This window comes from Pseudophryne corroboree, chromosome 5, assembly GCF_028390025.1.
Source record: "Pseudophryne corroboree isolate aPseCor3 chromosome 5, aPseCor3.hap2, whole genome shotgun sequence".
In the NCBI taxonomy this organism is placed as follows: Eukaryota; Metazoa; Chordata; class Amphibia; order Anura; family Myobatrachidae; genus Pseudophryne; species Pseudophryne corroboree.
The window spans coordinates 305,823,605-305,847,889 of record NC_086448.1 but is presented as its reverse complement, the minus strand read 5'-3'; the positions used below and the strand labels follow the sequence as shown (position 1 = coordinate 305,847,889).

Genomic DNA, 24,285 nt, shown 5'->3' with positions numbered 1-24,285 from the left:
TGCTGGTGCAGTGGGGGTGTAACCCTGTGTGTATGCTGGTGCAGTGGGGGTGTAACCCTGTGTGTATGCTGGTGCAGTGTGGTGTAACCCTGTGTATGTGCTGGTGCAGTGTGGTGTAACCCTGTGTATGTGCTGGTGCAGTGTGGTGTAACCCTGTGTGTATGCTGGTGCAGTGGGGGTGTAACCCTGTGTGTATGCTGGTGCAGTGTGGTGTAACCCTGTGTGTGTGCTGGTTCCATGCGGTGTAACCCTATGTGTGTGCTGGTGCAGTGTGGTGTAACCCTGTGTGTATGCTGGTGCAGTGGGGGTGTAACCCTGTGTGTATGCTGGTGCAGTGTGGTGTAACCCTGTGTGTGTGCTGGTTCCATGCGGTGTAACCCTATGTGTGTGCTGGTGCAGTGTGGTGTAACCCTGTGTATGTGCTGGTGCAGTGGGGGTGTAACCCTGTGTGTGTGCTGGTTCCATGCGGTGTAACCCTATGTGTGTGCTGGTGCAGTGTGGTGTAACCCTGTGTGTATGCTGGTGCAGTGTGGTGTAACCCTGTGTATGTGCTGGTGCAGTGTGGTGTAACCCTGTGTGTATGCTGGTGCAGTGTGGTGTAACCCTGTGTGTATGCTGGTGCAGTGTGGTGTAACCCTGTGTATGTGCTGGTGCAGTGTGGTGTAACCCTGTGTATGTGCTGGTGCAGTGTGGTGTAACCCTGTGTATGTGCTGGTGCAGTGTGGTGTAACCCTGTGTGTATGCTGGTGCAGTGGGGGTGTAACCCTGTGTGTGTGCTGGTTCCATGCGGTGTAACCCTATGTGTGTGCTGGTGCAGTGCGGTGTAACCCTGTATATGTGCTGGTTTTGTGCAGTGTAACCCTGTGTGTGTGCTGGTGCAGTGCGGTGTAACCATATGTGTGTGTGCTGGTGCAGTGCGGGGAAGGGAAGGAGGAATGATGATGACAAGGATTGATGAAGAATGAGGAGGAGGAGGGTATCTACCATGGTATAATGTGTACAAGGGGCTCATCTGTGGTGTAATGTGTATAAGCGGCTCTACTGAGGTGTAACATGTATAAGGGGTACTACTGTATGGTGTAATGTGACTAACGGACACTACTGTGTGGCGTAATGTGAAGTTTTTTTGTGCCGCTTCTCTGTTACTTAGTTTAACCAGCTAGCACTTTGCAGCCTTTGGCCAATATTGGTGAAAAGTTGAAAACAAAATTGTGAGCTGTAAGGCGGTCAAAATTTACTGGAAATGAATGTTATTGAGGTTAAAATATTGTAGGAACAAAAAAACACAAAAAAGTGTGGTGTATTTTGGCAAAACCAAAACAGGGTAAAGAAATAGAACCAAAACCAAGACCAGCAAAAAATGGTCTGGTGCACATCTCTAATATATACAGGTTGAGTCTCCCTTATCCAAAACGCTTGGGACCAGAGGAATTTTGGATATCGGATTTTTCCGTATTTTGGAATAATTGCATACCATAATGAGATATCATGGTGATGGGACCTAAATCTAAGCACAGAAGGCATTCATGTTTCATATACACCTTATACACACAGCCTGAAGGTCATTTTAGACAATATTTTTTATAACTTTGTACATTAAACAAAGTGTGTGTACATTCACACAATTCATTTATGTTACATATACACCTTATACACACAGCCTGAACGTCATTTAATACAATATTTTTAATAACTTTGTGAATTAAACAAAGTTTGTGTACATTGAGCCATCAGAAAACAAAGGTTTTACTATCTCACTCTCACTCAAAAAAGTCCGTATTTCGGAATATTCCGTATTTCGGAATATTTGGATATGGGATACTCAACCTGTATGTATGTATATATATATATATATATATATATATAAAAGTATGTGTGTGTGTGTGTGTGTGTGTGTGCGTGTGTGTGTGTGTGTGTGTGTGTGTGTGTGTGTGTGTGTGTGTGTGTGTGTGTGTGTGTAAGATGAGGTTACAAAAGTTATGGGCCTTACCATACAATCCTTTTCTTTGGGTCCTGTGCAGCCTGCAGCACACTGACTGTGGCAGCAGTCACTGGGCATTGGTCCCCTGCACCGGCGAGAACACTGCTGGGCACAGTTGAGTTTTGACACTGAAATAACAATGATAAAATGAATTACATACAGGATTACGGGGGACATGTACTAAGCAGTGATAAAAGTGGAGAAGTTAGCCAGTGGAGAAGTTGCCCATGGCAACCAATCAGCTGCTCTGCATATGTTTATAGTATGCACATTTTAAATGTTACGTCAATGCTGATTGGTTGCCATGGGCAACTTCTCCTCTGGCTCAGTTCTCTACTTTTATCACTGCTTAGTACATGTGCCCCTAAGCTGGTTAACAAGCACATAATTTATATTCATTACAGAAAGCGGAGCTATAGAATATTGTTTCAAACAATCGTGCATTACACACATGGAATAATAATAAAATAAATCTTAATTAACTGTGTACAAAAAGACACAAAGGGTACATTAAACTGAACACATAATGGAGGCTAACATCTTCTAGGTGGCATTATTATTTGGTGTCAATTTACTGAGTATTAATGACACAAAGTGCTCCTTGTCTCAGTTATATAATTGGGTCAAGCACATTAATGAGCTAAATTATAATTAATCTTGTTTCAAATTACAAAATGGCTGCCACTGCTACCTGTAGGTGACAAGATAACCCATCACAGAGATCTGCCATATAAAATAGCTGCATTGTGTAGAATGTGCATAGGCACATGTACTGTAACCAATTACGACTCAGCTGTACAAGCTACCAACTCCCCTATGACCCCCTTTTCTCACACCCCATATCCTGCCCACCTGCCTCTTGACTCTCTATGGTTCCACACTTTTTTGTATCACATGAGCAAAAAAATAAATATGTATATTAATATGTATAATAATTCAGGCCATTGATACATGGTCATGTTTGATATTGCACAACAGGAAAAAATTTAATCAGCAATATATACATTAAACACTGTAAATATATACTTACGTATCTGACAGTTCTCTGGTCCAGTACTCCAACATGATTCATTGCATTCCACATCACATTTAGAACCTGCAATTTAAAAACAGTTAAGTGCCCCTTTTGTGATGGCTTCACACGGTACATATATGCATTACAGGACTTATTTATGGTCTCCCACATGTTCGCTGCGTAAGAAAATCAAGAATGACTTTTTTAGCACAATTTAAGAACAGTCTGGTTTCCCCATGTGTGGGTTTTCTCTGGGTACGCCGGTTTGCTCCAACAATCCAAAAGCATACTGGTAGGTTAGCTAGCTTCCGACAAAATAAAATGACCCCTAGTAAATATGTGGTAAGAATGTACAATGTATAAGCTCCACTGTGGCAGTGACTGATGCGGAATGTGTGCGCGCTATATAATAACTTAATAAACAAAAATCTAAAAATAGCATTAGTGAGCGGGGACAAGCTCTAAAGAGCTAAAGGCTAAGCTTCCTGTTACTTGGTAAATGGACCATTTTCACAGTCCCATGAAAAACTATGGGGATTGCAGCTCTGATCAGAAACAGAGAGACCGCAGCAGATATCAGAGATATGTTGAATGGGCCATATAATGTATTTAAATATTGCAGAGATCCTCATAAATTGAATAATTTCAGAGAACCAACAAAAAGGCTTTTAATAAATAGGCTCCAAAGTGCAGAGGCGTATTAAGAGAGGAGAGGACATATGTGCAGTCTTCATCCGGGCCCCCTCCTCTCTCTCCTGCCGGCAGTATAGTCTCTCTGTGATGGCACTAGCAGATTCTAGCTCTGTAATAGTTTATACTGTGCATGCGCGGGACTTTGGAGAAGTGGCTCAGCAGGCATTTTCCCAGCAATTCCCCTACTGCGCATGCCCAAACCTCTCCATTGACTTCACAGGGCTGTACACAGCGAACGCTGGACTCCGGAGTGGTAAGTACTGAAGAAATGGGTACAGGGTGTGCCCCGAGTGCATGGCAAACACTGCATCCATTATAGATACATCACTGCCGAAGTGTGATACTGAACCAACAGTGCTTTTGCTCAAAGGGTAAGTATCACCAACTTTTTTCTGGTATCATTTTAAAATCTTATAACTAGTCCTGGAAACTGGAAGAAATCAATTGCACTATATTTCTGAAAGCATCTGAAAACTTGTCTGGAGTATTGAAACTATTATAAGTCTTACATCAACCTGCACATATTACTAAATACCGTCAGGTACCTTTCACAAAGAAAAAAACACTGTGAACCAGCTTATCTATTTAATATTAACTAGTGATATCCTGGAGTCAAGAGGAAAGGAATATAAGTTCAACTCACTAAATGTCAGCCTACCAATTGATAGTGGATATGCTTTAAATTAAAATCAGTCATAAATCATTTGAACCCCTTAGTTGTTCCCAAATTATTTGAATTAATGATTACCCTGAGGCCTCCTTCTATAAAAACCTGACTCCTCTTTCGGAGCTTAATTAGTGCAGGTTTTCCATGTCACTAAAAGTCATCTGCAAGAACCAGTGGTAATTTGAAAGGTAGAATGACTGTGAGCAGCAGTGACCACCTACATACAGGTGATGGTGTTATCATATGCCAGTACCTGCCTGCTCCTCAGTTTTCTTGTAGCTGCCGGAAAATAAGGATATCCCATAGTTGAAACCAACGGGCAATTTCCTCACTTAAGCTGGCTGTTTTTGTCATTTAACATTATAATTATATAACACTATATTCAACAGCAGATTCTACCTTGAGTGTGTAGCCCACCCAGGAACATAAGCTGTTTACATCTATAGTATAGATAGATACGTACAGCGTGGATAATATTTCTTTTGAAGACTTATGATGTGGTTTGAAGGAACAATGTCAGTCCACTTGATAGTATCCAAGTTGCAAAGATGGGGATTTTCTGTGATGTTAACTCCACCATTGAGGATTTCTGTGGAAAGAAGATGCAAAGAATTGGTGCATAGAACTGTTTAGGTCTGAGGATAGATAGATAGATAGATTGATAGATAGATAGATAGATAGATAGATAGATAGATAGATAGATAGATAGTAACTAAACTTCTAAAATAAAACACTCAACAACAGGAGTTGGCCTCAAATTGTATTTGATATAATTAAAAATAAATTCATTACTTAATGTTAGTATGGTGATGGACAGATGCCTATCAGGTACAAGCTCTGGAAAGTTTCACTTTCCGGAGCTTTGTATATATGAGGAATGTGATCTAAGCTCTGCAATAGTTAGTTTTCAGAGTTTTGGCCTCATTTTAAACTTAGTACATCCCAACCTAAACATCTTAAAGGGTCCTAACACTGAAAGCCTCCTGACGTGATCCCTCCAGCACAACAGCAGCGACACACATCTGTTTTGGGAAACGGAAGCCATCACCCCCCAAATGGCAACAGACTGTCAATCACTTAATCGCAGACCAGTACTGTACATGCGCAGTACAGGCCCGGCTTATGCATAAAGTACAGAACATCGGTAGTTTGCGGGATGTATCGCACTAGCGTCGAGACCTGAATCAGGCCCCATATGCTACTTGTTGGGTGCCTGCACTATGTATAGCAAGCTTATGTGAATATTAATTGTATACTACATGTAAATGGCAGCTTTGAAAAATAACATTTATACACTTGCACAGTCCTTAAAGGTCCATTTAGTAATTATCAGGCTTTTGACCCAAAATTATAATTTCAGGTGTTTACAGGGGAAATCCTGCAAATAATAATTGCTAAATAGACCCCTATATGAGCTACCTTAAATGTATTATGGTTGTCATTATTCAAGTATGCTCAGGATTAAAAAGTGCTGTTTGTTTAAGATATAATAATTAATTACTACAAATAGTTTAGCAAACGGTGAAATCAGTGGAAGCTACTATAAATCTTGTATCGACTTGTAACCTTAGGTGTCAAAATTACCCACATGATAGAGTAATTAAATATATAGATAAATAATCAAAATAAGCCTGTTTTATGAATGTGCATGTATTACATGTATTATGTATTCTGAATGTGCACATATTAAAAATAATAGCATACTTACTCATTAAGGTAGTAAGAATATTACAAGCTAACACAACGTTTGGTCTCCTGTATAAAACAGCTGGTTATTTACATGGTTATGTAACTCTTGTTTCATGTACCTTTTAGTTTCCTCATCGGCAGCTCCTGCAGACCTTTCGCTTCGTCATCTTGATCAAAATTATGCAGAATGGACAGGGCAGAATTTCTATACAGAGTGTTCCCTCGGATAATCTGAAGGTTTACCAGGGGGATGGTCTTCACAGAATTAAAACTGATGAGAACATAACCTCCCACTTCTTGAATGTCCTTTAATGAAACAATGATCAGTTTATTTATTTGTAATTATGTATAATTATTCATTAAATTACACAGAATAGACCTGACAAATGGAGACACCCTGACATTACTTTCTTTCGGTTTATTACAGTCACCGAGGGTTATGTTTTTGCAGTCTTTCAATTAATAGATGGTACATTTTCCTACCACTGTAGAGTCAGAAGCACTAAGACTCCAAATAATGTAAAGCCAGGGTAGTGAGCATCTCCCAAAGCACGTGGTGTGCCGGCATCAATGTGAATTAACAAATGATATCTTTGCTATTATTGAAATTACTATTGTGCTTTTATTACAAATATACATGCTCTTAATTATGTATTTATTAACAGTTTCTTATAAAGCCCAGCAAATTCCGTTGCGCTTTACAATTGGAAAAAATGATAAACAGAACTGGGTAATAACTGACAGACATAGAGGTAGGAAGGCCCTGCTCACAAGCTTACAATCTATAGGGAAGTAGACATTGATACCCATTGATAGGTGTTTTCTATTTCATAATGGTCCACCAGATTGCAAAGGTTCTTGGTGGGCTGTATGATATGGTCACACAGCAATGTTGGCCTGGAGTCAGAAGCATGGGAAAGTGAAGAAAGAGAAAATATGAGAGGATATGTGTGGATTGTACAGTGGGGATGTAATTGGATAGGAAAGTTTATACAGGTTATGTGGGCGGTTCCAGAATTTGATAAGCTTGCCTGAAGAGGTAAGTTTTCAGGGAACGCTTGAAGTTTGGAGACTTATTGTGTGTGGGAGTGTATTCCACAGAGTGGATGCAGCCTGAAGAAAGTCCTGCTATCATGAATGGAAGCGAATAATGAGTGTGGATGAGAGACATAGATCTTTTGAAGAGCGAAGAGGTTGGGTTGGGAAATATTATGAGATAAGGGAAGTGATGTACATTGGATGTACATTGGTGTAGTTCGGTTAATGGTCTTTTGTGTGAGTAAAAGTATTTTAGATTGAATACAGTAGAATACAGGTAACAAACGGAGGTACTAACAGAGTGGATCCGCAGATGATGTACGTCTAGCGAAGAAGATTAGCCTAGCAGCTACATTAAGATGGTGACAAATCTGTGGACGATAGGTAAATTTGAGTATCATCTGCATACAGATGATACTGAAACCCAAAAGAGTTGATTAGTTTGCCAAGAGATGTGGTATAGATTGAGAAAAGCAGAGGACTTAAAACCGAGAAGCAGACACTGAAAGAGCGATTAGACAGGTAGGATGAGAACCAAGAAAGGGCTGTGTCCCTAAGACCTCGGGATTGTAGTGTTTGTATGAGAAGAAAGTGGTCAATAGTGTCAAAAGCAGCAGAGAGATCTAGAAGAATGAGAAGTGAGTAGTGGCCTTTGGACTTAGCAGTGACCAGATCATTGACTACTTTAGTTAGTGCTGTCTCTGTGGAATGTTGGTAATGAAAGCCTGACTGAAGTGGGTCCAACAAGCAGCATAGGACAAATAAGGGTTGAAGTAGTGGCCATGGATTTCCATGATAAGGAATCCATATACCTTGACTAGAGACTGCATAGGACAGAGCCACAACTCAACATCAATAATCTTATATGTGTATATTAGATAATCACAGAATGAGATCATTGATAAAGAGTCATCTTTTTTCTTTGTGTATTGTGTTATCATTGATAAATGGTCTGATGAGGTGAAATCAACAGTGTACACATGGTGCCTCATTTAAGAAGTGCACTTCGTTTGCCCAAATCATCTTTGCACTTATACATCTAGTAAGTCCTGCAACAGTACATCATAGTGCATGCCTACTGTCCAGCTAGAGGAGTGTGGAGATTTTATCTGTGCCATTGTGCAAACTAAATTGGATAGAATGACTAAACCTGACCAATTACCTCAATATACTAACTGTGCTAGGAATGTGGCTTTCTCCAAGCAGATTATTGTACAGGAAATACATCAAATTGCTCAGTATCACTTATATGGTGCACGACCAAAAGCATGTTTCTATGCAACCACCATGGCATATTATAAGTATTCACTTTATGTTAAAAGATGTAATTTGGGCCACCGAGAAAAGTTTGCGCATCTAAAAGAAAAATGGGGCAACCAGTTAGGTCAGTAGTAAGTTATTGGTCCACAAATAACTTTCTCCCTGCTTCTCTGTGCTCCTACATGTAATACACATTCATGTTGAGCCTAAAACTAGATCAGGAATTAGAAGCAAATATATTATACAGATCTTAAGTATATACTGTACCTTCAGGAAAGAAGTGTCATTATCCCCATGTAGGTGGGTAATTTCCAGATTTCCAAGCACAATCTCACAGCCATTGAACATTCTCTTCATACTGTTGTAGTGTTCTTCTGCTGTCGCCAGTTGGGTGAACTTGTTCTCGGTTCCCAGACATACTGTAAGAAAATAATGAGATCTTAAATTCTAGTAAAATAGTATTATCTAATTTGACATTGTTAACATCTTAATTTTCTATAAAAAATAATTCTGTGTTATTTTAAATGTATTGATTTGTCAAATGACTAACAGTTTTCCATCATAAAATATCTTCTGTGGGATAAGTTTCTCATTAAGGATAAATACCAGACAATAAATTAAAAACGCACTTGACTTATAGACAAAATGTCTGATATGGATTGAGCTGGATCATCTTTAAATCACACTAGGCTAGTAACATAAACTACTTGTTCGCTAAGAGGAAATGTAAAACTGAAATGAAAAACAAACAAAAATGTAAAAAGCAAAGATTCTGATCCTGATATCAATTCTGATAAATTTTATGTTGGTTTTTTTGTGTGGCACTGATGACTGTATAATTGGATAGATATAATTTGGAAATGAAAAAATTGTAGTGCCTTTGTCAATTCTATACTGAACTGATAATGATACAAACGTAAATATGTATTAAAATCTATTAATGATGTATTCATTTGTTATTTATGTATAATTGATATATATACTGTACATTTGTTGTTCAATAAAAACAAAGAAAAACAAAACAAAGAAACCCACAACAAACAATGAAGCTGATAGTTGTGCTCTGTCGGACGATGCAATTTATTTTCAAAGAAGTTGTGTGGACTCATATTTGCTTTAAACTGAATATGTAACTCTACTGTAGTAGGGTTTAATGCCAAAGCTGCTCATACGCCTAAAGATTTATTGTCCAATCTGGCTGGTTGGAATGAAAATCTGGTAATGGATGGGAACAAATGACAATTGACCATTTGCTCTGAAATGCCGGAAAACTGACATAAACGGTCGTTCAGACAAATTGGTTACATCAAATGGATTTAACCAATTTGTCTGACCATTTTTGTCAGTTTTTCAGTGTTTGGGAGCAAATGGTCAATTGTCATTTGCTCCCACACATTTCCAGATTTTCATTCCAACCAGCCAGATCGGACAATAAATCTTTATCTGTATGGCCAGCTTTACTTACTTTTAACTTCTGGAATCAATTTATCCCATTATTTGACTTTGTCTATAATTACTGTATTCTGTGCACCATAGTTGTCTTGAAAGTATAACAGCATATTTCCTAATGCATCCTCATTAATCAATGTTAAATCAGCTCCCACCCTAGACCAATGTTAGAAGTTTTACTTCATTGATAGCTTCAGTTGAAAAATAAATATTATTGATTCGTGCAAAAGTTCATAACAGAAATGTTTGTACACACACACTTGAACACAAAATAGATAGGTGATGTTTATGGAAAACTGCCTATTGCAGTTTTCTTGTCACGAAGCTGACAATTATTATTGACATTACTGGGATGCGTTGATGGAATGTCTAGCCAGATTTAACCCGACAAGAAAAAATAAAAAATAAAAAAATAAATAATAATAATAATAATAATAATAATATATCTATCTATCTATCCTGTGTATATATATATCTATATATATATATATATATATATATATATATATACCCAGCACCCTAGGCAGCTGCCTAAAGCCGCCTAATAGTAGAGCCGGCCCTGGCTGCAGGCGATGCCCATCCCTGTGTACTCCCGGTACACCGAATGGCACTTGCACTAGACAAAAACTCGGCCTGGTACAGGCAGGAAGGCACTAATTGTACAGAGCAGCTTAGGACTGCTGGAGAGTTCAAACACCTACCACAGTATACATACAGTGCACCACAGGACTGCTTTTAATAATATAAAGTTTACTTCACACATTTTGAATGAAATTGCTGTTAAACTCTAAGCAAAAATAAATAGATAAGATAAGCATTGGGGAGAATAAAAATCTAAAAAAAAAAAAAATCAAGTTTTGATCTACAATAGATGCTAATAAGCAGTAACATGCAGTGGCGGAACTAATCACCAACTACTTTGAAACATATTTATTTGCAGCAGTTAGTCAGTGGGAATTAAACTGAATTTATTCAATCAACATTTTTAAATGTATCTGAATAAGAAAAAATATTTTTAAATGTACAGTATCTGAATAAAAAAAATACGGTACATTATGTAACATCCATCTAATATGTGTCTTAGGCATCAAGTACAAATAAGTTATTATTCTTTAATAAGAGATATTCAACAACAAGTTTAGAATCTATATTAAGAAGGAATTCTTCTCTTTTACTGTTGAGCGACGCATATACAGTATGTGTGCAAAGCAATACTTTCACCAGGTCCAATTGACTAGAGGCCACTAGGTGTAGAGCCTTAAATTATTTAGGCAGATAGCTCTTTTCTCTACTAATCATCATTCTGACTTGACAGAGAGCGATCTCTAAATGTTAAACAGAATGAAACGATAAGTGGATTAGAGGCATGACAACAGCCAATGCATTATTAATACTAGAGATCTCTATCGTTGAAGTTTGCCTGCAGAGTGAGCTGTAACACAAGATCATTGTGCAAGAAACTGAGCACTTGTAGATAATAGTTTTTTAACTGTAAGTGGTACAAGATATACATACAGTACATGCATACATACATACATACATGTGTTAGATATTTGGGGGTTGGGGGCTGCGCTAATACCACTTTGTTTATAAAGTAGCAGCTGGGAGAAAAGGGGGTTTTCCACTCCCCCTATCTATAAATGATATATAAAGAAAAAGGAGATCCCCTGCGCTTACTCTATACAAAGTTCAGGCACACATAACTTTGTTAAAAGAATTTTTTATTTTATTGTGAATGGTTCATAGGGTTTTCCAAAATAAAAGTTTTTTTAAAACTTTAAGTTCATATAAAAAAATAAATTTTTTTTTTTTGAAACTATAAATTCATATATATAAAAAAATTCATATATCTAAAAAATTCCTTCTATATAAGAAAAACTTCATATATGTATATATAGAGGAAACCTAATACCGGTATACACAACAGACATATAAGACAATACAAGATAGTAAGAAAATGGAATAAAAGGATTTAAATGGAGGATACAGAGCAATTTCTGGACGCTTTTTTAGAACTGGCACAAAAAAACAACTCCATAAGAAGTACAGGGGCCATTCCAAAAGTCACAGAATTAGAGGAAAAAAACAAACGCAGAAGAAGAAAAAGAAGCTCCATTTCAATAAGCGGGGGAAGCGAGGAGGAATTAAGAATAAACCAAAAGAAAAAACAGAAGAAATCCCAAAGAAAACATCAGAGAAGGGGATATTCAACTTGAGTAAGCACATTTTGGATGAGGCTGAAAAATCTGTTTTACAAAAAGGTTTGAAATTTGCCCCAAGTAATGATCTGAATAAATTTAACACATTTATAGATCTTCAAAAATTTATAAGAAAGATCACACTGAAGAAATTTTTCAATAGAGCAGATCAACCTACTTCCAAGAAGGTAGAGGAAGAAGAGAATGGTGACACCTGAAGGTAGAGGAAGAAGAGAATGGTGACACCTTCACCCATACAAATTTAAGAGGCAAATCTGTCTTTTATCCATTACACCTAAAGGGCCATCTACTTAACAGCTTCCAGAAATTAGTGGAAGAGGATATCAAAAAGATTCCTGAAACTACTGAAAGAAAAAATAGATGCAACCTAACAAATAGAGAGAGAAAAGCCTTGAAGACCCTTAAAAACAACAAAGAAATAGTCATCAAACAAGCAGATAAAGGGGGAGGAGTGGTCATAATGGACCGAAGCAAATACGATGAAGAAGCATGCAAACTACTGGCAGATGACCAGACATACGAAATATTGAACAAAGATCCAACTAATGAGTTTAATAGAGCCTTATTGGAGATTTTGAAACAAGCTCTGGAAGATGGGATCCTAACAAAAGACGAATTCTTCTTTCTAGAACAAAAACATCCGAAGATTCCCGTCTTCTATCACTTACCAAAGGTCCACAAGGACATGATAAATCCGCCAGGAAGACCGATAGTTGCCGGGATTGACTCCTTAACCTCCAACCTTTCGTGCTATATAGATTATTTTCTGAAACCGCTAGTAGTACGGCAACGGAGCTACCTCAAAGACACCACACAGGTCCTGAGCATACTGAATAAGATAACGTGGAAGGAGAGTTATATACTAGTGACATGTGATATAAAGTCATTATACACGTGTATAAAACACGAAGACGGCTGCAGAAATGTCCAAAAAATCCTAGAGGAGGAATCAGATCTACGAATTCAACAAACTAACTTCATCATAGAAGGGATTAGATTCATCCTGACCCATAACTATTTTTGGTTTGGTGGCCATTTTTACAATCAGACACAAGGAACCGCAATGGGGACGAATTTTGCGCCGTCATATGCGAATCTGTTCCTTGCACAATGGGAAAATGAGAGAATATGGACCAACAACAAATATCTTTCAAATCTAATTATTTGGACACGGTACATAGATGATGTACTCCTTATCTGGGACGGTACAGAAGAAAACCTCAATGAGTTTCTGGAAGACATTAATCAAAATAATGTCAATCTGGAATTCACACAGGAGGTGATTCGAAACAGCATAAATTTTCTGGACCTTACCATTTTCATTTATGACAACAAGATCGAAACTAAGACCTTTATGAAGCCAGTGGATTGCAACAATTATCTAGACGCTAAGAGCAACCACCACCCACAGTGGCTGTCAAACATACCCAAAGGCCAGATGAGGAGGATAAGAAGGAATTGTTCCAGGAACATCGACTGTGAAGAACAAACTACCGATTTACTTAACAACTTCAAAATGAAGAATTACTCAAAAGAGAAACTGGAAATCGACAAAAAAGAAGTAGAGCAGTTGAAGCGTACTGATCTTCTGGAATACAGGACAGACAACAAGACCAAAAAAGATACACAGACTGATGTCCTATTTATTACTGACTACTCCAGTCAAAAATTTTTTTTGGAAGCCAGCATATTTAAACACTGGCACATTCTGATGTCGGATAACGAACTAAAAACAATATTACCAACCAGACCAAGAATTATATACAGACGTGCACCTACGATTGGAAAGAGCCTTGTGAGAAGTCACTTCAGACTAGAAGAAAGAAGAACTAGCACATGGCTAAAAGATTCAGAGCCAGGCTTTTATAGATGCAACAATTGTTCCGCATGTACAAAAACAGGAACAAGAACAACTAAACCAATAAAGAATGTCCTCTCAAAAACCACCAATAAGGAATTCAAAATCAAGGAAAAAATAACCTGCAATTCTGTAGGGGTAATATATCTACTTACCGTATATACTCGAGTATAAGCCGAGTTTTTCAGCACATTTTTTGTGCTGAAAAAGCACCCCTCGGCTTATACTCGAGTGATGCGCCCGGAGCCCTGTGCAGGAGCAGAGCACAGGAAGCAGCCGTGAGAGAAGGAGGAGGAGGAGAGAGGGGGACTCGGGAGCCGCAGCAGCGCACTGTAATTGGTGCATCGACCAGTGACGCTGCTGCAGCCATCCCTCTCCCTCTCCATGCTCACCGAAGTACTGCTGCGCCGCCCGCCTCCTCAGCCGCTGCGCTCTGTCCCAAGGCCGGCCACCGCTGCCCGCACCGCCTGCTGCTGCCTGCACTCGTGCCCCGTCATTGAAGGTTAGTAGAGACAGGCTGCGGGGTGGGGAGCGCGGGTGTGTCGGGGGGAGCGCGGGTGTGTCGTGGGGGGGGTAGTTGGGGGCTGGGCATATCTGGCACTGTGAGGGCATATGGTATCTGGCACTGTGGGGGCATATGATGCACTGTGGAGGCATATCTGGCACTATGAGGGCAAATATCTGGCACCATGGGGGCATATCTAGCACTGTGGGGGCATATCTGGCACTATGAGGGCATATCTGGCACTGGGGGCATATGTAGCACTGTGGGGGCATATCTGGCACTATGAGGGCAAATATCTGGCACCATGGGGGCATATCTAGCACTGTGGGGGCATATCTGGCACTATGAGGGCATATCTGGCACTGGGGGCATATGTAGCACTGTGGGGGCATATCTGGCACTATGAGGGCATATCTGGCACTGTGGGAGCATATCTGGCACTATGAGGGCAAATATCTGGCACCATGGGGGCATATCTCTAGCACTGTGGGGGTATATCTGGCACTGGGGGGCATATCTGGCAGTATGAGGGCCGTGTCCAGCTATAGCTGCATTTACCACCCTAGGCTTATACTCGAGTCAATAAGTTTTCCCAGTTTTTTGGGGGAAAATTAGGTGCCTCGGCTTATATTCGGGTCGACTTATACTCGAGTATATACGGTATCTGTCCATGCGGACTACAATACGTAGGAAAGACCACCCGCAAGCTTCATATCAGAGCCAACGAGCATCTTAATAACATAAGAAATGGGAAAGAAAATCATAGCATACCAAAACACTATAAATTGAAACACAACAGTGATCCATCTTCTCTGATTTTTATAGGTCTAAAACAAATCAATAAACCATGGAGAGGAGGTGATTGGGATAAGATCCTTTTGAAGGAAGAAGCTAAACTCATCTTCGAATTAGGGACATTAGTACCAAGAGGTTTAAACGTAGATTTTGAACTACACCCTTTTTTGACATCGTAAGAAATCCATTATACCATATGAAGTATAAAATATACATAAGTATAATATTCCATTCCTGACCAATAGCATCCGTTTCTCCCTTCTCCCCCCCCCCCCCTATTTTACCGCCCTACTTCCCCCCTCCTCCCCCCCTTTTTTCCCATCCTTCCACACCCTTCCTAACCCTCCCAATACCAAACCCCAAATTTACCATAAAGTAATTTATATAGCCGCTGGAGAACAAATATAGACAGAGTTTTTATAAATAAGTAATTTAATACATATACAAGTTGTCAATATCATGATTACTGTAATGTTATAAGTACAAGATCTCAAGTCTAGTATTTTGCTTATTCTAACTGTTATTTTAACTGCTATCTGTAAGCTCTATATTTTCCAGCAGATAGTAACAAAATGATCCCTGCAACATAATCGATACTATGGATACTTTGTAACATAGTTGATAAAGATATATCGAGATAAAAATATCCTCTTCTCTATAAATGCTAAATAGTTTAGCTGCATATATGTTTCATGTTGTCTTTATTATATGTTTGTTATACCTATGCCACTTTTACTTTCCTTCTATGGGTGCTGTCCTATAATGAATAAGATTATAATATCAAACACTAACTCTGGACCAAGGACATATACTGCTTATCATTAAGGTAATATAAAAAAATCCAGTGTGAATACAATATGCCTAATACGAAAACGATGCATATAGTGCTTTATACAGTAAGGGCGGAAGTGACGTTCCACTTTGGCCTCACAAGTATGGGCAAAACCTGTGTTAAAAACCAGAAGGATGGAGGGATCGATCATCCTGACGAAGCCTGATTACGCAGGCGAAACGCGTCGATTGTGGAGCAACGGATTGGAAAAGCCTGCAAGCCGGACCGCCGTTGTGAACAGCTGATCTGTCTGCCGGCAGACACCAACATCCTCTGGACGATTTGAGACACGAGTCTCCAGCACGGGAAGACACCTACAAGGTTAGTGGGGAAAGAAGATTTTTTACAATATACCCCCTAACCCACGGAGAACCTTTACACATCAGTCTATTTTCCCTTCACTAGAGGGACATACCCTTCCGCATAAGGACGAGCTGAGCACCTTTTATAAAGACTTGTGTATACACACGGATTGATATACAAGTACAATAGAGACATACAAATGGTGCACTTTGGGACATAAGCACAATAAGAATATAGCCAGAGTAAAACGCTGAAGCGTATCTGTCTAGAGAATCATATATTCCATTTAAATCCTTTTATTCCATTTTCTTACTATCTTGTATTGTCTTATATGTCTGTTGTGTATACCGGTATTAGGTTTCCTCTATATATACATATATGAAGTTTTTCTTATATAGAAGGAATTTTTTAGATATATGAATTTTTTTATATATATGAATTTATAGTTTCAAAAAAAAATAAATTATTTTTTTATATGAACTTAAAGTTTTAAAAAAACTTTTATTTTGGAAAACCCTATGAACCATTCACAATAAAATAAAAAATTCTTTTAACAAAGTTATGTGTGCCTGAACTTTGTATAGAGTAAGCGCAGGGGATCTCCTTTTTCTTTATATGCATACATGTGTGTGTGTATGAATACATGAACGGAAATATTATTTTTATATATATATATATATATATATATATACTGTATATATGAGATGTCTCAAAAACAGCATATTGCTGGCTATAGGCTCTCTCGTGTGTTTTAGAGCCAATAAGGTAAATCTGGATAGATCTGAACTTGCGCTAATCTGGCCAGAAGTGGGCTTCATGAAAGAATTATAGGCAAAAAGCCATACATTCGACGTGGGAGCCCAAGCTACTCAACTATGTATGAAAACATAGGGACTGGGGTGCAGAAAAATGGCAGCAGGTGCTCTGGACTGATGAAATATCTGGCTGTAACAGAAGGCAGTTTGTTTGCCAAAGAGCTGGAGAGCGGTACAATAATGAGTGTCTGCAGGCAACAGTGAAGCATGGTGAAGGTTCCTTGCAAGCTTGGGGTTGCATTTCAGCAAATGGAGTTAGGGATTTGGTAAGGATTAATGGTGTCTTCAATGCTGAGAAATACAGGAAGGTACTTCTCCATCATGCATTACCATCAGGGAGGTGTCTGATTGGCTCCAAATTTATTCTGCAGCAGTACAACAACCCCAAACATGTCAATATCATTATGAACTGTTTTCAGTGTAAAGAAAACCAAGGAGTCCTGGAAGTGATGATATGGCCCCCATAGAGCCCTGATATCAACATCATTGAGTCTATCTGGGGTTACTTGAAGAAACAGAAGACTTTGAGTAAGCCTACATCCACAGAAGATCTTTGGTTAGTTCTCTAAGATGTTCAGAATAACCTCCCTGCCGAGTTCCTTCAAAAACGGTGTGCAAGTGTACCTAGAAGAATTGATGCTGTTTTGAAGGCAAAGGGTGGTCACACCAAATATTGATTAGATTTAGATCTCTTCTGTTCATTCACTTTGCATTTTGTTAATTGATAAAAATAAATTATTAACACTTCTATTTTTGAAAGCATTCTTACTTTGCAGCATTTTTTCCACACCTGTCAAAAAACTTTTGCACAGTATCTTTTATTTCTTTCTTTTTTTCCTGCTACACTTAAGGGCCCCACACATTAGGCGATATGCCGCCGAGGTGCCCGACGGCCGATACGGCCGTTGGCGGGGGGAAGGGGAGTGACGGGGGGAGTGAAGTTTCTTTACTCCCTCCATCACTAGGCCCCATAGCAGTGCATGCTAATTTGGACGAGATTGTCCATATTGGCCTGCATGTATAAGCGACCCGGCACCAACGATGAACGAGCGCGGGGCTTCGGATCGTTCATCGTTGGTGCCTACACACTGAGAGATTTGAACGATATCCCGTTCATTAATGAACGAGATCGTTCATACCTTTCATTGATGTCGCCTAATGTGTAGGGCCTATTACATAGACCATTATGTCTACTTTCCCAAGCTACAGTATGTTACTTGTCAGCTAACATTCTCCCAGACCCAGGCTATTCACAGGCACCATCACAATATATGTTGATTTCAATACCGTTACTTGCAGAACAGAACAAGAAGGTACAATCAATGCAGACCAAACATGAGCACAGATAAATCCATTGAAATTACTAAAGCCAGGTACACACCAGAATGATTTCATTCACAATCCAACCAATTTTACAATTTTCTGTGCAATGAATAGACCTTGAGATCCAATTTCTAGTGTACACATACACACAAGGGAATTTTCGCTCCTATCTCAACAATTATCTGTCGCAAGATCATTACAAAGGTGATGTCTTTAAATGAACTATCAGAAAAATATCAGACAGCTAACTGGAAATTTGTACGCACTACAATATGTGTACAATATCGGCTGAACACTTTGGAGAAATATTGTGCAACAGGACAAATCCAATCATCTGATCTGAATGCTTTTGTTACAACATGTTGCCCTTGGTGCTGCGTACACTCACTCAGAGTTTATTGGACCGAGCAGCCAAAAATCATCTTATTGTTTCAATCACTGCAGTGTGTACCCAAAGCTAGTGTGTAATTATTTCCAATTATTCAATCGCCGTCTTTTCTTTTTTGAGGGGGTGGGGGGTAGGGATGCAATAAAATGCATTACCGAGCCTTGCTTCCATCATTCAGTTCTTTGAAGCATCTGAAACATTATTTACAATGTACAATGTGCGTATACAGTACTATCGGCCAATATTAGCTCATATCTGAGTAGAGCTATAGTTGATTTTCAGGGTGTTGATTTGAACCTCTTCTTTATTCCATAGCACAACACTAAATGTAACTACAATATCGTTGCTAAATTGTAACAATATAAACGGCTGAATTAGTTTTAAGATTGAAAGAATTACAGTGTCTTAGAGAAAGATTCTTTCTTTCTGCAGGTACAAGGATGTTATACTGTATGTATAGAGGTTATGCTCATTCTGTAAAATTCTGTAAAATGACCCAATCAATGAGTACTGGTTCTTAACCTGAAACTATTAAAAGTAAATAATTGCACCACTGTACTTTCACAGCTTTTCAAATATGGGTAGTTGGTATGAAAACAGTTACGTTCATGTACCTCTGTCTACCAGTGTGTGATTTGTCTATGCCTGAAAGAGACAGCACTACACAATGTATTCGTTACTACTAATGACCAACCACAAAGAATATTTCCATTACATGCAGACCATATCACATAAGGGCATTTAACAAAGTATTTGCAGTGTTCATGCTATGAAGCTTGTGTTCCCCAGCAGAAATGCGTGTATTGCACAGCTGCTTGGACTACACAGGAAGTTTACAGTTGAATGTGTGTATATAGAGACTCCGTTCTTGACCTGGCATCACTAAAGAAGGAAAATCACAGCTGGAAAGGACTTGTTTTTTTCCACCCATTCATTGCCACGAGAGTGAAAACATTCTGAGAATAATAATAAAAAAATAAAAAAATAAATTGAATATAGAATTTTAATCCAAATGAGAATGATTGTTAATTCACATCAAAATAAGACAGGGATCAATTGTGAGAAAGGCTGCGCCCTGGCAGGTGCTTATAGAATAGAAATAGGAAAGGCAGGTACCAGGGCGCTGAAACGTAGCTCTGTGGAGGAATCTCACGTCACTGTACTCTTGAAAGTCCTCTTGCCATGTCAATCTCCATCTTTTAAAAACAGAACTAATACTAGTCTCACCTGCGAACCTGACATCTCACCTGCTGACCCCACAACTGGCGCCCGCTGACTTGGCATTATACTTGACAGAAGACTGTCCTTTGGTCCCCACATTCAAGTTGTTTCCAAGTAGCATAGCAAATGAATAGCTCATTGATTAAATATCTTTCCTCTAGTAGCAGAAATTACCCCCATTCCCACCTAAAATGTAATATTTAGCATTGGGTTTAATTTAACAACCAGATGTTCCATTGTCCTTGGGTGATGTGCTAAGGTTCCAAGAAAGCTAGAAAAGTCCATCTCTACTCTCCTTTACAATGACGATAACAGCATTCCAGCACTCGTGTTTCTGCTCTACCACTGGCAGTTTCCATTGTGAAGAATGTCAAGATCATCAGTAACATTATACCTGCTTACTATTTATTTAAATGAATTTAATTTACTGACTTCGCTTCCCAGACATGAGCAAACCACGATACGTGGCCTGCGTGTTGTATGATCAGGTTTGTGACCAATTTGGAGCCACATATGTGATGTTTATCAAAGAGATCGTAAACTATGGAACCCAATTAGTGCAGACTACAACTCGCTGGGATTTACTACATTTCCCACTATCATCTAATGTTCCCAATCAGTTGTTAATAGGATATGGCAGTCTTTTGGACCCATCAGAGCAATCACTTGGGACAAATTTGATCAAAAACTACTTATTGGGTCATCCAGTTTGTTATATGGCTGGTCATCTTAAGATGTAAGGTCCAATATTAAACAATTTCTTCCTAAGGTAGCTTCCTCCCTAGGCAAGTAGCACTACTGTAGTAGGTGGAGTTTAGTCACAGGTGTTGCCTATAGCAGCCAATCCCTCCATGTGCTTGCTTTATCTTATGTTACTTGAGTGAATGCACAGCACAGCTGCTGCTAGTCATATAGAATAAAATGCTTTTTGTCTACAGTGATATAATATAGCTATTTTTTTCTCAAATTTTCACACACTGCAAACTTCAGTAGAGCGTCAGCAGTAATGATGCACTTTAGTGTTTATAATTGTTATCTGTGACTCATTTCCTCAAACACAGAGCAATGCACTTCCCTACCTTTACGTCCACACTTGCATCACTACCTAGTCATGTGTTGGCTAGCCAATTTAGTGCTGAAGGCCTACAGTACATTTACATTGCACATTTATGGAAGGTGTGTTTCGTTTTAACAGTTAATTTCTACTGGCAAACATTATAAAGCCATTACCAGGCCTGGCAGATGAGCCTATCTGCATGACCCTGCCTCTACCTTCTGAACCACCCATCTCAGACGCAGAGTCTCCGCTGTCTTCACAGCTGACAAATTTGATACCTGCTGTTCTCTTGTTAAACATTAACTTTTGATAAAGTTCCACAAAGAGCAAATATTTATTAGTAAACAGAAGTGAGGAGATAATACAAGTGTAAATGTTGGTTCATGGGGCAAAGTGGAAGAGCTACATTATGTTGTTTTTTATGCAATGGTCACTGTAACCCTTTCCTTGCTCCCACATGCTAGTGATGCATAGGGACATTCCTCCAGACTATGGACCTCATTCAGGTCGCATCACAAACGCTATCGGACCGCAATTTTGGATTAACAGGCAGAGGCGTTCGCGGGATAGGTGGGGGGTAGTCGCGGACCATTGTGGCGGTGGTGTGGGGAAAACAGGGGTGGCCTAACAGCATTTTCGGGGGGCAGCTGCATGATGTCACGCGCAGCCGCTCCGATCCAATATATGGTGGCGGAACTCCTGCATTTGCAGCCAGGCTGCACCGGCAGGCGGCTTTCCTAGTTCCTGCGACCACGCACTAATTGCGGTGTGATCGCAATTAGAGCATGGTCGCAGTTGGTGGGCGGCGGGTAGCATGCTGGGTGGCCTTGCCCTATGATGGGCGGCCCCCAGCATGTGATTGAAAGTCTAGCAGATTCTGCTACTCCATACTGAATAACCTCCCATATATGCATAGAAACCAGTTGAAAAAAAAGCATGTACTCATGCACAGAACTCCATAGACATCTGGGTACAAAAATATGAAGCACATGTTACTATTTAAAGCCACATACACCACAAACAATAACCTCATATTATTTAGGCCACATTTAGGAGACAAGGAGACAATTTTGGAAGCTAGTAAAATGTGTAAACTATAGGCTCAATAAAGGAGTCCAAGAAAGGACTCTCAATGTAAGGTACTATACAGTAGTAAACTGGGATTGTGAGGGGGCAGAATGTAGGGGGAGGTTATGTGACGGCCGATCTCCTGAACGCCAGTCACATAACTACATCCCACTAGTATAAATGTGCATATTGGAATTCCTTGCTTGAACAGTGTGTTTTTGTTGAATTCAAAAGTTTATACCTTGTCGATTTCTTTCCTAAATAAACTTCATCGTTCGCCCTGTTTGCAATTAGACGTTACATTTTTGGGGGTTAGGAACAAGCACCAAAATGTGCTGAGTAAGATGTGGTCGGAGTACAACTGCTGTGAATAAATAGCTAATGGCAACTTGTCAACTGAAAGCCAAAACCACAGCGTTTCTTAAGGAAGAAAGTTAAAAGAAGGAGTAAATATTTAAAACACTACATATTTATGTAACCAGATTAATATTATCCTTTATGACATGATGTGTACCCTTCATACTGTACCACTGCACACAATTGTACACGAATGGAACGGGAGGTACATTTCATTACTAGTTATCAATTAAATCTGATTTATATGGTCTTTTTGACATACAGTTTATTTTATCTAATGGTGGTGCCTAATATCGTGATATGAGTGGCATGGCAAAGATGTATTCAGATATGACCAGCTTCTGTGACACTCTAACATCTCACGTAGTAGCCTTCACCTACTGTTAGTACAATAATTACATGAGGATTCCAAAACCAACTATGTTTGGAGAACCTAAACATGATCAGAGTACACATGTGGAGGTTCCTCACCTAAATGGTAAAGTTTAATAAGCAGAGTCCCACCAGAACACCCATTATTGGTACACCATGAAGACACACATCAGTGCATCTCTACACATAACTAAATATAATTACTCATTCAAAGTTATGTGGGCAAACAACAACAAAAACCCTGGGGCTGATGCGGAGATGAACGTACAGTCAGGGCTGGCAACAGAAATCTTGGAGCCCAGTACACTGATATTTCTGGGCCCCCCGCAACCTCCATTAACTTGTCAGAGAGTGGCTTTAAAACAATAGTACATGTATGTCATCCTTCAGTTACATGGTGTGGAAAAATATTTGCTTCTGTTTGCGCACATATGTTGTAATTAGCAGCCACCAGCACTGGTTTTGCCTATAACATTGACTATAAATAATTTGAATTGGTCCTGGACCACCAATCCAAGGCACCCTTGGCGTCCTGAGGCACCCTGGGGTGCCATGGCAACAGTTTGAGAACCACTGGTCTAGTATGTACCCAGCTTAATTATTGCAGGTGTCTGTGGGTTACAGCTCCCAGCTCCACTTCTGCAAAAAAAAAATGCAACAATGTAATTTGAGTGACAAGCTGCAGAGATTAACCCTTTCTGTGACTGCTGCACAGGGTTCACACAAACTCTATTTACAGGGCTGAATTCAATTAGGGGAGAAGTTCTCGCCCCACAAAGAAGTGCAAGTATATACCACACTTACGGTACCCAAAGAAGTGCAAGTATATACCACACTTATGGTACCATTTGATTCATAGATATTTTCTTACAACACACCATATACATAGAAAAATAGAATTTTACTGCAGATAAGAACCACATAGCCCATCCAGTGTGCCCTTTAGGGTTAAGGCATAAGGATTAGTTTAGGAGTTAGGGTCAGGGCCAGCAACAGAAATCTTGGGGCCCGGTACACTGATATCCCCTTAACTTGGCAGAGGGGGGGCATTTAAAAAAATAATATATATATATATATATATATATATTACAAATGTACACACATACACACACACATATATATATATATATATATATATATGCACACACACACACACATGTGTATATATATATATATATATATATACATGCTGTATGAAAAGGGGCTCACCCCCCTATTGTCTTTAGGGAGCAGCGGTGATGCTGCTGGGGGGGGGGGGGGTTGGACAGCGGTGGAGCTACGGATGGCTTCTGTGTGGAACATAGAACAAAAATGTGATATTCAATCTGCGCCAAACAAATGAAGGGTAATGGATACTTATTTTTGAGAACAGTCCATATA

The 24,285-nt window shown here is 39.3% G+C and overlaps 1 protein-coding gene across 1 annotated transcript in view; it reads right to left on the bottom strand.

Moving 5' to 3' along the window:
• The window catches only part of EGFR (epidermal growth factor receptor), a 278,948-nt gene that overhangs the window by 94,653 nt on the left and 160,010 nt on the right, over positions 1-24,285 (bottom strand). Inside the window, exons 2-6 of the mRNA XM_063922449.1 lie at positions 8,611-8,762; positions 6,165-6,351; positions 4,820-4,945; positions 3,012-3,077; positions 1,991-2,109 (exon numbers count right to left, since the gene is read on the bottom strand). Coding sequence (XP_063778519.1) covers positions 1,991-2,109; positions 3,012-3,077; positions 4,820-4,945; positions 6,165-6,351; positions 8,611-8,762 — 650 coding nt within the window. The remainder of the gene's footprint in view (positions 1-1,990; positions 2,110-3,011; positions 3,078-4,819; positions 4,946-6,164; positions 6,352-8,610; positions 8,763-24,285) is intronic.